The sequence below is a fragment of the Cajanus cajan genome, chromosome 9 (assembly GCF_000230855.2).
Source record: "Cajanus cajan strain Asha chromosome 9, NIPB_CcT2T_4, whole genome shotgun sequence".
Taxonomy (NCBI): domain Eukaryota; kingdom Viridiplantae; phylum Streptophyta; class Magnoliopsida; order Fabales; family Fabaceae; genus Cajanus; species Cajanus cajan.
The window spans coordinates 14225032-14240527 of NC_138525.1; the positions used below are offsets into that span (position 1 = coordinate 14225032).

General features: G+C 32.6%; 2 protein-coding genes and 1 long non-coding RNA gene across 12 annotated transcripts; 2 read left to right on the forward strand and 1 right to left on the reverse strand.

Annotated features, from left to right (window-relative positions):
- The first annotated feature begins 826 nt into the window (after positions 1 to 826).
- On the forward strand, positions 827 to 6087 carry LOC109802857 (uncharacterized). 10 transcript variants are annotated; one of them, XR_014429655.1, is made up of 7 exons: positions 827 to 1324; positions 3838 to 3989; positions 4072 to 4185; positions 4307 to 4443; positions 4975 to 5028; positions 5128 to 5277; positions 5800 to 6087. It is a non-coding gene; the product is annotated as an uncharacterized LOC109802857 (long non-coding RNA). The 10 variants fall into 10 exon arrangements; XR_014429656.1 differs by having other exon boundaries at positions 4078 to 4185; XR_014429659.1 differs by having other exon boundaries at positions 3847 to 3989.
- A 3698-nt stretch (positions 6088 to 9785) lies between these two features.
- Positions 9786 to 13004, reverse strand: LOC109814202 (cysteine proteinase mucunain-like). The gene is made up of 5 exons (XM_020378571.3): positions 12864 to 13004; positions 12179 to 12415; positions 11950 to 12078; positions 10893 to 11345; positions 9786 to 10230 (listed from the first exon to the last, which is right to left on the reverse strand). Exons 2-5 carry the CDS (start codon positions 12287 to 12289, stop codon positions 10135 to 10137), a joined length of 789 nt encoding a protein of 262 aa, XP_020234160.1. The 5' UTR covers positions 12290 to 12415; positions 12864 to 13004; the 3' UTR covers positions 9786 to 10134.
- LOC145951635 (uncharacterized) lies at positions 12978 to 14777 on the forward strand. The gene has a single exon (XM_083063167.1). It carries the CDS (start codon positions 12978 to 12980, stop codon positions 14775 to 14777), a length of 1800 nt encoding a protein of 599 aa, XP_082919293.1.
- The last annotated feature ends 719 nt before the right edge of the window (positions 14778 to 15496 follow it).

Here is a 15496-nt window from a genome sequence, read left to right on the forward strand (position 1 = left end):
ATATTTACAATGGGATATCCAACTTTTAAAACATCATCTTCTTTATTCCTAAGTCAACCAACATAACACACCCTAATGCCTTAAGGGTTCAAGCATCATCGCCTCAACATTCAACAATTTAATCATCTATATACATCTCGCATCTAACATGAATGAGGTAGAAAGTCTTTGTTTCAATCATGTCTAGTATGGTTAAATCCACACTGACCTCATTTCAAGTAGAGAGCCTCTGCCTAACTCATGTCTGACGTCACTAAACTGGCACTCAGTGTTGTCTAGGCACTCACACCTGACATTACCAATTTCATGTCCAATGTCAATGTCAGTGAGCCAAAGAGCCTCTAACCCTTGTCATGCCCAACGCTGCACGTGATGAGAAATTATGCACTTGACAAAATCTTGATTTTGGCTCTCCATTTCTGAAACTCAGAAAATCCATGCATGCAATGTACCAAACCATACATAAGCATCAGAAATAACCCAAATCCAACCAGATTATCAACATGCAACCACCAAATGATTAAATAATCAAATCCACTAAAATAGGCATCAAAATACTGAAATCTCCACATACATTATTTTCACTTCCAAGATTGAACAATATAGCCACAAGTTCCATGAAATCAAACAACATTAAACTTCATAAATTAACAATTAAACAAATTTTGGCTTCCCTTACCTCTAATTCTAAGAGAAAAAGAAGAAAAGAGAAGAAGATGAGATCCTCCAGAAAGCTCTGCCCAATGCCTTGGAAATCTTATTTAAAGCTTTCTCCAAGCTTGAACCTCAACACTAAAGACTCCAAACAACTCTAAAGAAGGATCAGAGACCAACTATCACTACTACAAAAAGAATAATCTAAGTCGCTCAATCTAAGTCGGTTTACTGAAAAACGATGTAGAATAAGATGCGGTGACATTTTTGTAAATAAAAGAAGTCAATACTAGTATATCTACGACGGTTTTTGGTAAAACCGACTTAGATGTGAAGTATTCTACAACGGTTTTTGTGTAAAACCGACTTAGATGGAGACCCAAAATTCATGCCTTCCCCCTCCATTCATGCGCGTCGTTCAGTCTCGAAGCATTTGCCCTAACATTATTTCATAAACGAAGCATTTCCCCCTTCAAGCCTCTTTGACTATCACTGCGCACACCGCACAGACAACTTTCCTAAGGTATTGAGAAACGAAGCACGCTCACGCTATTTCCTAAGCTATTGAGAAACGAAGCACGGTCACGCTTTCCTTTCGCTCTCCGTGCGACGTCGTTTCGCCAACAAACAACGGCACCGACACTCCTTTCTTCTTCTCTGCATTTCTACGGTAATCATTCTCACCTTCAAATTAGACTTTGCCTATTTTAATTTCTTGTGAGAGCATTTCCAACCAAGGGTTTTTGAGTTTCGACATTTTAAGTATTTTTCAGCATTATGGACAAATAAATAGTTTAAGCTTTAGCATTCGTCTTTGGATTCCCACACGGTTAAGCTTATGGACCATGGTGACTATGGAAATCACAATGGGTGCTTCGGGTTGCAATAAAACAGTACAGTTAGACCCTCCTATTGAAATAGAGCTACAACTCAATTTACAATTGAAAAGATATGAATGAATTCCAACTCTCCTTCCCTGCAGTCGTAACAACTGCTAATTACACAATATGTTGGGGTATTTTTTGTTTTTACTTTGTATGGGAAGAAAATAACCTTGTTGCTATGTATGGTGGGGGTGAAGCTAATTCTTTGTGCTTTGCTTCTTTGCTTTTTATCTTTTTTCCTTAGTGTTTGAAGTTTTACACTTTTTTTTATGGTTTTTGAATTCTCATGATTTTTTCTGTTGATTAGTCTGCGGATGTTGTTCACGGTAATTTTATCTATTATTCTGATTGTTAGACTGTGTTTTCTGAGTGAAACTTGATATTGTGTCAAAATTGTGAACAAATGTGGTTATGTATGATTATCACTTTCTCCTTTTGCTATTTTTGTTTTTAACAAACCTATATTGTTTTGTTCTGCGCTACATTTAATCACTGAACTGAGTGTTTAAAATTGTCTTGATTGGAAAATATATTTTGGCTTGTGTTCTTTTACCCAATCGCATGGCTTGTGTTCTTTTACCCAGTCGCAAGTAGTTTATCTTCAAGGTGGTTGTATTTTATGATTTTGCTTTTGTCATTCGATTTGATCAGTTTGCATTGTCAATGCTGATTTGGCTACATTGATTATGCTAACACAATATGCATGCTCTGATTTGGAATTAGGAGGTATTACTGATTTCTTTTCATTCAATTTGACATAATATTTGAAAGGACATGCAAAGTAATTTTAATTAACAGGAATTGATAGGCTTGAGAAATGATCCACTAATTTGGTAGGAATACCTACTTACTAGTATTAAAAACACCAAGGAGACACAGGACAGATCACAGTAACTGAAGGAATAAGACAACCTGCTCATCAGGATTGAGTCTCTTCTCTTTCGAAGGCTTTGGGTCTTTGTTCCAACTAAACTAAGCCCAATTTCAATCTGTTAGCCTGGTGTAACAGAAGGGATATGATATAACATTGTATTCTCAAAATTTTTTTTAGTTTAGCATTAGCACCAAATGCAAACAAACCAGCATCTGTTTAGCAATAGGGGGCTTTGTTTGTTTGTTTGTTTGTTCAGCAAAAAAGGGACCTTTTTCTCTTTATTCATGTTATCCCCTCTTTTCTTTCCTCTGTATAGCAGACAATTCATACATTCTTATATTATTATTAGAGTTAAAAATTTAGTCAATGGCCTTTTCTACTCAGTTTACCACCTTTTCAGGGTTTGACAACAAAGTTGTAATTTAATAATGGTCCATAAAATGTGTTGGTATTCTAACATCGGGAAGTTATGGTTTATTTTATATTATGTAGAATTAGATTTTGATTCTGGAAAATGATGCAATTGCAAAGGCTAACCCAATCTGCTAAAAGCCTACTATAACGTACGAACAAAGCTAATTGTCTTTATTAATATCATCATAGGGACTTCAATAAAGTTTGCCTTATGTGTCTACTACTCTGGTTTATGAATTATCATCAATAATTGTATGCCATCTAAACTCCTATAAAATAGCAATCCTTGCATTAATCATTGTAAGCAATCTTTGTTTGGCGACAAGAACTTGACAAGTCTCTTTCCTTCAATCCGACAATCCTGTCTTTTCCACATATCTAGTTTGTGTATGATTTTATATTAGAACCAACTTATATTTTACATGACTAGTCTCAGAATTTTAATGTCTCTGCAACTTATATTTTATCCCTATTAGTGTTTGTTGGAAAGTTCTTAAGTGAGTTTCGTAGTTATAAGATTCTACTCTATGCTTGTATGATGAGTTTTAGACCTTCTATTGAAATATTGTGCAACTATCAAGCAAGTTATATGTTGTTATTGATGCAGTTTTATGACTTCATATATACATATACTATTTTAGTTCCTTTTTAAGTTTCTTAAGGTTATGGCATAAGAGTGGAAAATACAATTAACTTCTCATTTTTATTAAAATTGTTAACAGATTCCCCATTATACATTTTATCTATTGTATTGATTATTTTCTTTGTCATTTATAAAAATTTGTCATTTGTCTACTTGAAACAAAGATGGGAAACAAATATTTGGCTGAACATTCATTACCTTAAAGTCTTTTGCTTTTGCTTTTGGGACAACAAGTCTTTTGCTATATTGGGTGTGATTTCAGTGTTCAATATTATATTTTGTTACTTTTTCAATTAGTGTTGATTCATGAATGTATGTCCAAAAACAAATATCAAATAGTATTAATAAAAGAAAATTGAACATGGTAGATTCGGCAGGGAATTGAGTTGGTCTTGGGAAGCACTTCTGCAACCCATGTATGCGAATGGAACATGAGAATTGGTATGCCCTACTCAAGGATTTATTAAATGTGATATGGATGGTAGTGTTCTAAGCTCTCCAAGATATACTGCATGTGATGGTATCCATCGAGATAGTTTGGGCACATTTTTCGGTGGTTTTGCATCTTATATTGATATTCTTATCGTTATGTGTTGAACTAGTTGCAGTGAAACATGCACGTGAAGTAGGTTGGAATAGTCTTTGGCTGGAATGTGACTCTATGTTGATTTTGGTTGCTTAAGAGAATCCATCCTTGGTGTCTTGGATCATTAAAGGTGCGGTGGCATAAATGTCTCTCCTTATGTGCTCACATGAGATTTCATATATCTCACTTTTTTAAAGAAGGAAATCAACCTGTAGATAAATTTGCTAACTTCGCTTTAGCTAATTGTTTAGTGTTTGTCTCGTGGGATACTTCACCAGCTTTTGGAGGCATCAGGATTCTCAGCAGACCAAGAATTCCAGTACCCTTCCCTGATCCCTCTGGAGATTACACTGTTCTCATTGGAGATTGGTACAAATCCAACCACACGGTAATTACACTTGTGTCTTTATGTTTTTCACATTTAGATATATAGCAGCTTTAATAAATTTAAGCCCAATTTTGTCATAATTTTTTAGCCCTGACCAAAAACATCTTATATCCACTCTTTCTTTATTTTTGACGTGCCTAGTTCACACAGTCCCACACCGCCGCTTTCTTTGAGTGAGTGGCAAGTAAAACCCATTATATATGCATTTTACTTTTAGTTTTTTTAATTTTACTTTACTTTGCATAACTAATGATTTTTCAAGAATTATATATTATTTTAAAATAGAAGTAATATGCGATTGAGACGGATCTTGTGAAGCAGTATTCATGACTCATGCGCAGACTGCAATACTGCAGTGACTTGGTTTGGTGGCAATCTCACAGGCTTCTCATCATTTCTTTATATTTTCTATTTGTTTATTTAAATTAAGGAGGAATTTATAACTCCTCAATTAAAGTCTCTCTTTTAATCTTTTTGAATCCCTATAAATATACTATTCTTATCATTTTAATTATCCGATGCATATATCAGGTGTCTCCAGCCTTATATGGAGACAGTAAAACGAGATTAACTGGCTTTTGGAAAGTAAGGAATGCAACATATTATTTTTCTAGATTATTTCGTGTCTGAATTAATTTCTTTAATGATTTACATATTTTGTGGTAATGAAATATATACTCTTAGGTCCAAGGAGATCAAAAATCTGCTGGATGCTTTAATGTGCTGTGCCCGGGTTTTATCCAAGTCCATCAAACTGTTGGCTTTGGAACTATCCTTGAGCCTTCTCAAACTGGATCGACAATAAAATTATATTTAAATTTTATAATCGAACAGGTAAATTTTTTTTTTTTAATAACATTCAACTGGTAACTTTTAATGCATTTAAGGATACACAACATATATATACTTCTTTTTTTTTTATGTACACATTTTTACTTCCATGATAGTAAAGTCTTTAATATTTTGTAGAGAAGGGGGGAGATTAATTTCATTCTAGTTTTAGTAATTAGATTTAAAATGAAAGTGGCAGGATATGTTACTACAACTCAATGCTAAATAACTATTAAGATTGATATTTATTGGTGGGAGTTAGATAATATGTATGAGATCTCAGGTTCTAATTTTAGCATCATCACCATTATAAAGAAACCAAAAAAATACTAAATAATTTATTTCTTGAGACCAAATCTTCAACCAAGGGTTTATTTGATATAAATTAATATCTCTGAGAGAAAGGGAAGACCAGAGAGAATGATTGAACAACTCACATCTCTTGTTTAATATTTTATTTATTTAAAAATATTTATTTTAATGCTTTTTATGATGTAACTAATATATGATGTATATATGTTGCAGCTTTTTGAAGATGCTACACCATTAGGGGAAACCAAATTGGAAGACATTCGGATTCATTGGGGAAATTTGTTTTCATAAAAATTTAGAAATAGATCATGTTGAAAGGTCTAGTATTACATGTAAAATTTAGAAATAGGTGAATGTGGTTTCAGTATTAGGTTGCCCAGTGCATATCTAATGTAGTGTGACCTAATTTTTTTGATCTTCTCTTCTCCTTGTAAGAGATATATATTATATAATGATGTAATTGAGCCATTTCTATAATGATAACGATCCCAAATTGGTCTCTGTTGGTTTCTCTTGCATTGGATAATTGAATCAATTTTTGCAGGTTATTTATAATTGAATCAGTTTTATTTTAAAAATTAACCAGGTTAAAAAAAATACAATCTACAACGGTTCTAAGCAAGAACCGACTTAGATGTATATATGCACATCTAAGTCAATTTTAAATAAAAACTGTCTTAGATGTGTATATATACATCTAAGTCAGTTTTGATAAAAATCGACTTAGATGTATGTACATATCTAAGACAGTTTTGTAAAAACCGACTTAGATGTATACGTACATCTAAGTCGGTTTTTACGCAACCGACGTAGATATGTTCATTCATCTACGACGGCCTTATCTAAGTCGGTTTTAAAACCGATGTAGATATGGCAAAATAACCGACTTAGAATACAATCTTTCTAGTAGTGTATGGAATTAGAAGTAAGTAGTGTCACTTTTGATTCTAGTGTTCATCTCTCTAAACTATGTCTAAGATTCTAAATGGACTTATGTAGCTCAAGTCTTAAAAGAAACATTATATACATTCTCCTTAAGGTCAAACTGATCTTCAAATCAACAATAATTAACAAAAATGTACAGTGTTACATAAAACACATTATACCTACCGATGTTATTCAAATTCAATTACCAAAAGTAAAATAACTTATTTATAAAGAGGATGATTTGATTTTGTTACTAAAATAATATATTTTGTTATTTTCTAGCATTAAATTAGGTTTATAAAATATTTTATATTTGAAATTTTGCTCCTACTAAATTGTTTATATGGTAAATGAAATTTAAATTTGAAATGTTTATACTGTATCAATCATGATGATATTAAATATTAAATGTTTTTGTAGAATTTTTTTTAGCTTTATATTTGGTTGATCATTCTTTATTCAACTTAATTATGTATCTTTTATGTTTACATTTTCTTAATATTATTCTTAGTTTTGATAGTAATATATCAAATCCCTCTAATTGAGTGAAACACTAATTTAAGTCATTTACATTTTGTGTCAAATATATGGACTTGAAATATATTGTGGAATTCATGAGTGAAAGTTTTAAAAAAAAGTGTTGATAATTTGAGATTAATCTTAAGAAAACATTATATGAATCGTAATTGAAAGTATAAAGAGAAATTTATATTTAATTTTTTATTAGAAAATTTATCTTAACTTATAAACCCTAAATCCTAAACTCTAAAAAAATAATCTTAAACTATTTTTTATTTAAATAAATTTAAATTTAAGCATATAATTGTTAAAAAATAGATATAATTGTTAAAAAATAGATTAAGCATAATTTGAAAAGATATAATATTAAATATAGTTTGATCTTAAAAACCACTTATAACTTTTATCAACATATATTTACCATTTATGTTACTGATCACATGCCCTAATAATGAATATATTACTTATCAACATATCATTTTTTCTATGCATCTTATGGGCACATGCACTAATAATGAATATATTACTGATCACATGGGAGTAGAAAAATATTAACATTTTATTTCATTGTCACGAGTAAGACTATTCATTTGTTAGTTATAGTTATATTTAGGTCTAAAATAGTCAATTGGACCAAAATTGATAGTTTTTTTTTTTTTTTTCTATTCTTATCATGAGTGCTTTAGAAAAAAGAAAAAAAGAGACATAATAATATAGACTAAAAATAATAATTTTATAATAATTAGGTTGAGTTAGCAGTAAAAAATTAGTTTAATATATACACGACTTTAGTTTCGAACACTGATAATGACATTGTAATTTTGATTAATAAAAAAATAATAGTTTCAAATTTTAGATTGATGAAAAATAGAAAAAAAAATTATAGAGACTAAAATAAAATTTTATTTATTTTACAAAAATTAAAAACATTTAATTTTTAAATTTATTTTAAATAATAAGATTGATATATATTTTTCATCCGAAAATGGAAAAGATATATTATACTAAAGATAAGATGTTATGAAAATCTTAAAAACAAAAACACTTTCATTAAAAAGAATTTAACTCCTATAAAAAATATTAACTAAAAATATTAACTAAAAATATTCTAAAATATTTTTTATTCAAGATAAGTATTCTAATTTAATATATGAATTATAAAACTAAATCAGGATGCTTTTTTTTTTTTTTTTGTTAAGGAAGAACATGATTGATTGTTGGATAAAGGGAAGAGAGAGAAAGAAAAAAAAAAGGTAACTCACTAATATATTTGATTTTTCAATAATTTTGGATAAATTATTTTTTCTTGTGTATATTTTTTTTAGACAATTCTATTTAAAATATTATTAGACACTATTAATAGAAATTCAAACCTTATTTATCATGTTATAGAAAATTAATCCTTTCCCTATACTCATTAGTCATAGAGATAGAATTAAAAATTACTTTATCAAGTATACAAATATTATTTTACTTTTTTTTTACCCTTAACTGAAATGTGTGAACGTGGAGAGAAAATGACATAGAATATATAAATATATGGATGAAAATGTGTGAATGAAGGTAGGGTATGAATTACAAACCCAATACCAAATTCTAAAAGTAGAGATATTGAAAGATAAGTTACCTACCTATTTGATAAATTTACAAATTACAAGAAACATTTTTTTTTAGTTCAAAATTCAGGATACAAGATAGTATTCCAGTTTAAAGTAAAGAAAATTTTCGAACTCAAAATTTTTAATTTTACACTTTTTAATAATTTCTATCGACTAAAAATAAGTCATTCTAAGATAGGATCTAATTGATTGAGTTGAAGTAAATTAGAGCGAAAATAAAATTTGAATTAAAAAAAAAGTAAAAAACAATTCAAATTTGAATTAAAGAAGACATGGAAAAAAGTTTTTTTTTTAATTTCTAAAAACCAATTATTTCTTTTGTTTTCTTCCTAATTTTTCTTTAATCAAATAAAAAAAATACAATGTTATTGTATATTTTTAACTTAAATATATTTTAAATTTCTGTCAATATCATTCTTTCTTATTTTAACCTATTTTGTTTTGTCATTTTTAGATCTTAACATAACATTATTCTATTGTTCTGGTTTAGTCCTTAAAATGACATTAATGTAATTTTTATTAAGTATTATATCGTTCAATAATTTTATATTAAATATAAATTTTGTAAATTTAATCGTTAGATTAAAAATTTATATTACTTTATATATTTATATAAAATTTTGTTAAAATTAAATAAATTGAAGGTAATCAAAACGTTCATAGTTTATTATATTTTAATATATAAATATATATATATATATAATGTAAATTTTGTTTTACAAGAATGAAGTATCAAATCATCTTGAATTAATGTTAAATTTTGTATATATAATCTAAGAGTAAAAAAAATTCAATCTAATGATTGAATTTATAAAATTCACATTTAATATAAAATTATTCGACAATGTAATATTTAGTAAAAATTACATCGATATCATTTTAACCCTCATCTTATAACAAATTATATTTATTTATCTTATATAAAAAAAATATTAAATATGTAAATTATGCATGAAATCAACTCTGAATCTCGCATGTCCTATTTAAATTATCGCTTTAGCCCACCCTATTTTGTGTCAAAAGTTGCTGTATCAATTCCACCAATCGAAAAATCATCACAACTTAAGCAGCTAAACTGAACACAGAATGCATTACAACAAAAAAGAATAAGGAAGGGGTCCGGTGTACTCCACATTGTAACTAAAATAGCATTTGAATATGGGATAAATCCAAGCATTGCTGCATTATAGAATAATCTACAGAAGTTGGAAACTAACAGCAATCAAATAAGTTCGCCATTTAGAATTTGAATACAAATACAGTGCATAAATAATATAACCCTATGTACAAAGCCAATGTCTGACTGAAATTTGATGCAGAATACTTCTGTTTGCATCTTAATAAAATGGCAATGATCTGTAAGTTATGTGCAGCATTATATGAGAAAGTTAAAGGAGAAGTGTATTGGATAGTGTTTCAGTCCTTCATCTTCCCTTTACTTCAGCATCGGCTCCTTCTGCACGTACACATTCCCTTTAACTGCTTAAGCACTGCTGACCTTGTTAGTATCTCCAAAGGCCCAATGGGGTTTAGCTGGAGTACGCCTCAATGCCTTCACTTCAATTGGATTATTCTTACTCTGTCATTCACAGACAATTCAAATCAATAACAGAAAACAATTTATAAAATCATGACTGAATTACACCGACACCCCCTAAGGTTCCATAAAATTTCTGTCCATGTCTCTTGATCTTCTACTCCTTCACTGACCTCGTTTAAAACATATTTCACAAACACTCCTTATATATAACACTAAGGCCAACACCTTCTGTTAACAAAGAAGCATATTACATTGTGTATCCTAGAAAGTAGGAACTAGGAAGTCATATGCAACCTTGAAAAACCTCAAGTGTAAGAACCTATGCACTATTAACAGTTTATCTACTAAAAAAACAAAAACCTTATTTTCATTAAAGAAATTCTCAAAAGTACTATTAAGTTTGTAATTTAACAAGTCCTGAGCATAATTTGCTCTATATAGAATATGTTTGGATACAAGTTAATAGTACTTTTGAGATTTTATCTAATAAAAATAAAGAATATTTTTCGGTAGAGAAATTCTCATAAACGTTTTTAAATTTGTATTTAAACATATTCATAATCATTAAGAAAAGAATTACGCAACTGGACCTAATCAACCACAAAGATCTAAAATAGTAGTCAATGATTAGTTCCACCTAAAAATTCAGTTTAAGTTTAAAATGCAAGCAGAAGGAAAATATTAGATAGTCATAGCCATACCTTCAGACAAAGTCTACGATTAATGTCACAGACTGGATACTCATGAGGGCAGCAACTGTAGTGGTCTTCACAGCAGGTAGCACCTCCAACAGGGCAGCAACCCCACTCAAAGCAGAAATTTCCATATGGGAATATACAGCAACAAGTGGCACTATCGGCACAGCTATAGTAATTGTCACAAACATTTGGCGCGCTGACGGGTGAAGGGGGTGATGGTCCGGGATTAGGGGGATTTGGACCTTTCTTAATGGGATAAGATGACTCAATTGCAATTCCACACTTGCCTGATCTAGCTGAAACCACGTTTCTCTCTAATCTGATATACCCATCCTCTCCCCAGCTAGAACCCCATGAATTCCTTACGATCCAATAATCTTTACCCTTATCTGTACCATATCCAACAGCCAAGACACCATGATCTAGTGCTGTTCCACATCTACCAGTAAATACACCCTGACAAGAGATTAAATATACTAATAAGAAACTTATGTCGATACAAATTAAATACACTGTAGAAAATGATTTGGATGATATTGCCAATTAGCCAGAGTTAAACCAATTATCACATACATGATTAATGAACATATGATATATTGATTTTTATCAGCTTTAAATGATAACAATGAGAACAAATGAAAAAGATAAAAATTGAATAATGGGCCAATTAGCTTACTTGTGTGAGCAGTTGCAAATTTGCTCTTAGTTTCACAAAAATGAATCTTCATTAAAATTGAGTTATAAAACAATTGGATTTTAACTCCATGTAAAATCTACATTTTCTTTTACATCTACTCAAACTTGCTTTAAGGACTAAACTTGATTATGAGTTGAAGTATCAAAATATAATTGATTTATGCACACTCCCAATTCCATTTAGGTAATCTAAGGCCCACGTTTAGGGGATGAAACAATGCTCAAAACATGATATAAGAAATTCACAAAGGACTATTAGATATAATATATGCTTTGATAATTTTGAATCTTCCCATTCTACTACTATGCAATAGCCACGCCTTTCTTTTTCTAGTTCATGAATAAAATTAATTTAGAAACTTACAGATACATATAATTGAAATTCCCTGCCCCCTCCTTCAATAGCTACTGCCACGGGCTGATTTGCAACGGCCATTTTTAAGGCTATCTCATTGTAGGCCGGAACATCTTCGTTAACAACTTCAGCATTTTTCTGCAAACAAGAAAAATAACAAAAATAAAAACATGAAGACAAAAATTAGAGTGATGAGTATTTTTATCATCAAATAATCAGGATTCAGGTGGTTACTAACCTTGTATTGGTCACATCTACCATCAACACCTAGGTAAGGGTAATCCTCTTCGGAGTCGATCCCTCCATTACTGATGATGAAGTCAAAGGCGTAGTCCATTAAGTCCTCCATTACATCCTTGGTTATATTATGTATCACAATCCACCAACTCTTGTTCTGATAATGAAATCAGATCGCCCGTTACAATCTTATTTATTCCTTCCACCGCACCAATTGCAGAGAATGCCCAACAGCTCCCTTCATTCCAAAAAAATAAAAATAAAATTAAACATTAAACAAACTTTCACATAGAATAACAAATATAGGTTCTTTATACTCAGATCACTGCCACAAAGTCATTAAAATTGTAAGAATACAACAACAAAAACCGATGAACTATCCTACTGCTTGCTCTGTTTAATACATCCAAGCCTCAGTTCATCCTGGACTAAAGGAAATATTTGATCATTACCTATTTTACTTAGGTTCAAAAATAAAGAAAATTTATTATTCTTAAACAACAAAAGATAATAAATAAATAATAAGGTAAACAAGTCCAATGAATGACAGTAGTGTTTGGTAATTGGTATGTTTAGTATTCGTGGTTCCCGAAGAATCTGAATAAGGTGTGTCCACATTGATAGAAACTATTTGAATATCTAGGTCTTTTCTCAACTATATTCGACCATTCGCAGAATCCTGATACCGTTAAGCGTAAGAGATATGATGTATCAACAACGTGCCACTTTGTAATCCTTATTCTACAATATAAGTGATAGTAGTTACGACAGCTTCTGCCATTTTCTCCGAAGGAGCGTAGATGAAGAGAGTATTGTTCCGCACATTCTCTTCAACCGCAAGTACCTCCTCGACGGCACGCGCCACCCGCCTCCTGGGGTCCCTGGCCAGGGCGAAGCGCTTCCGCGCCGCCATTTCCCTCTGCGCGCAAGTGGAGTCCCCCTGCCACGTCACCCTCTCCATCCTCATCAATTGCTTCTGCCACCTCGGCAACCTCCCCCTCGCCTTCTCCGTCTTCGGCACCCTCCTCAAGCGCGGCCTCCCCTACGACGTCGTCACGCTCAACACCCTCCTCCACGGCCTCTGCTTCGCCCGCGCCCTCCCTACCGCGCTCCGCTTCCACGACCACATGCTCGCCCGCGGCTTCCAATTCAACCAAGTCACTTACGGAACGCTAATCAACGGCCTCTGCGATAACGGAAAAACGCGCGTCGCCATTTCGTTGCTCAGGATGCTAGAGGTCAGCGCTAGGGTTAAGCCTAATGTGGTTATGTATAGTACAATCGTCGAGAGTTTGTGTAAGGAAGGGTTCTTGGACGAGGCGTGTGAGTTGTACCGTGAGATGATTCGCAATCATGTCGTGCCTAATGTTTTCACTTACAGGCCTCTTGTGAGAGCGTTTTGCGTGGCCGGAAGGGTCCACGAGGCGGTTTGCATGGCGGAGGAGATGCTTTTGAATGGTGTTGGCGTTGATGCTTATGTTTTTTCTGTTTTAATTGATGCCTTGTGTAAGAAGGGAATGGTGAGAGAGGCGCGCAAGGTGTTTGATGAAATGCTTCAGAGAGGTTGTGAGGCTAATGCTGTTGTTGTTGCTTGCTCGGCTTTGATGGCGGGGTATTGTTTCAAGAACAAAGTGGACGAGGCGAGGAGGTTGTTTGATAGGGTGGTGGTTGCGCCGGATGTTTGGAGTTATAATGTTTTGATTAATGGATATTGCAAGGCTGGGAGATTGGATGATGCTGTCAAGTTGTTTGATGAGATGTGTGGGAAGGATGTGGTACCGAATGTTGTGACTTACAATTTGTTGATCGATTGCTTTTGTAGACTAGGGTGGGTGGGTTTTGCTTGGAAGGTTGTGAAGGCAATGCATGAGAGTGGTCTGGTGCCGGATGCTGTTACTTATAGTATCTTGTTGGATGCTTTGTGCAAAGGGAAGCGTCTTGACCTGGCGATTGCGCTGTATAACCAGCTGATTAAACGGGGCATGGAGCCTGATGTTTGGAGTTATAGCATATTGATTGATGGGTGTTGCAAGAATCGAAGGGTAGGTGAGGCCATGAGTTTCTTGAGGGAAATGCATTTAAGGAATTTGGTTCCTCATATTGTAACTTACACTTCTCTTATTGGTGCCTTGTGCAAATGTGGGAGATTGTTCTCTGCGTGGAGGCTTTTGAATGAGTTGCATCATAATGGTCCATCCCCTGATGTTGTTGCATACAGTACCTTGTTGATTGGTTTATGCAGAAGTGAACATCTCGACCAAGCAATTTTGTTATTTAAACAGATGATTAAGAGGGGTTTGACGCCTGATGTTTGGAGTTATACCATCTTGATTAAAGGACTATGCAAGAGTGAAAGGATAGATGAAGCCGTTAATCTCTTTAAAGAAATGCATCTAAAAAATTTGGTTCCTGATACCATAACTTACATTTCTCTTGTTGATGGCTTGTGCAGATCTGGGAGAATCTCATATGCATGGCAGCTTGTTAATGAGATGCATGGCAATGGTCCACCTCCTGGTGTTATCAATTACATTCATGCACTTTGCACAAAGCAGCATCATGACTTGCTTCAACGAATTCTTGACAGAGGAGTCTGTTAATATGTTCCTGCATAAGTATACTTACGGATGGATTGTATGGAGTTGGAACTCTAAATACTGCATAAAATTTTTCAAACATCTTTTCATCAAGGATGTTGTCCACATATCCAAAATGTATCTATCACCTATGATCAGAGGATCTTTTCATTTCTCATTTTAGTTCCAAAATATGCTGATTACCTCTTACTCTTTTACAGCATGGAGAACCTGGTGCAGCTGTGGGCCTGTGGCTGATATTCAACCTGTAAATGTGGTGGTTTCTCATGTTCTGCAGCAAATATTGTCCATGGTATGCCACAATATTAATGGAAAGCTCTTGATGGGTGTATGCTATTGGGAATGAAATGTTCTTCTAACATGTACTTTCAACCACATCAAAACAGTTGGTGTATTTGTGACAAATGAACTTTGATGCTTTGCCTTTGACTGTACTGCGGGCATCCTGTTTATCATATTTATGAGACTGCAGAATTATAGTGTTTTAAGTTCTTTATTTTTCTTTCCCCCTCTCTATTTCATATAGACATCCTATTCTATCTTTTTTTTTTTATTTTCTATTCAAGAAGCTACCTGCTAGCATCAGTGCCTAATTTTTAGGGTATAGGAGACACTAGAGACCAAACCGTGTTCTGCCGACTTATGTTGGTATAGACTAGCATTTGTAAGAGAGAGAACAGGACAATACACTGATTAAAAGTTATTTTCTCTAAATTGAGTCC

Excerpts from the sequence above, each read along its gene's own strand:
- LOC109814202 (XM_020378571.3), bottom strand. The coding sequence starts at position 12,289 with ATGGAGGACTTAATGGACTACGCCTTTGACTTCATCATCAGTAATGGA. Across the intron at positions 12,079-12,178 it reads GTAGATGTGACCAATACAAG|AAAAATGCTGAAGTTGTTAA; the intron begins GTTAGTAACCAC and ends TCTTGTTTGCAG. Across the intron at positions 10,231-10,892 it reads ATCGTAGACTTTGTCTGAAG|AGTAAGAATAATCCAATTGA; the intron begins GTATGGCTATGA and ends TGTGAATGACAG.
- LOC145951635 (XM_083063167.1), top strand. The coding sequence starts at position 12,978 with ATGAAGAGAGTATTGTTCCGCACATTCTCTTCAACCGCAAGTACCTCC.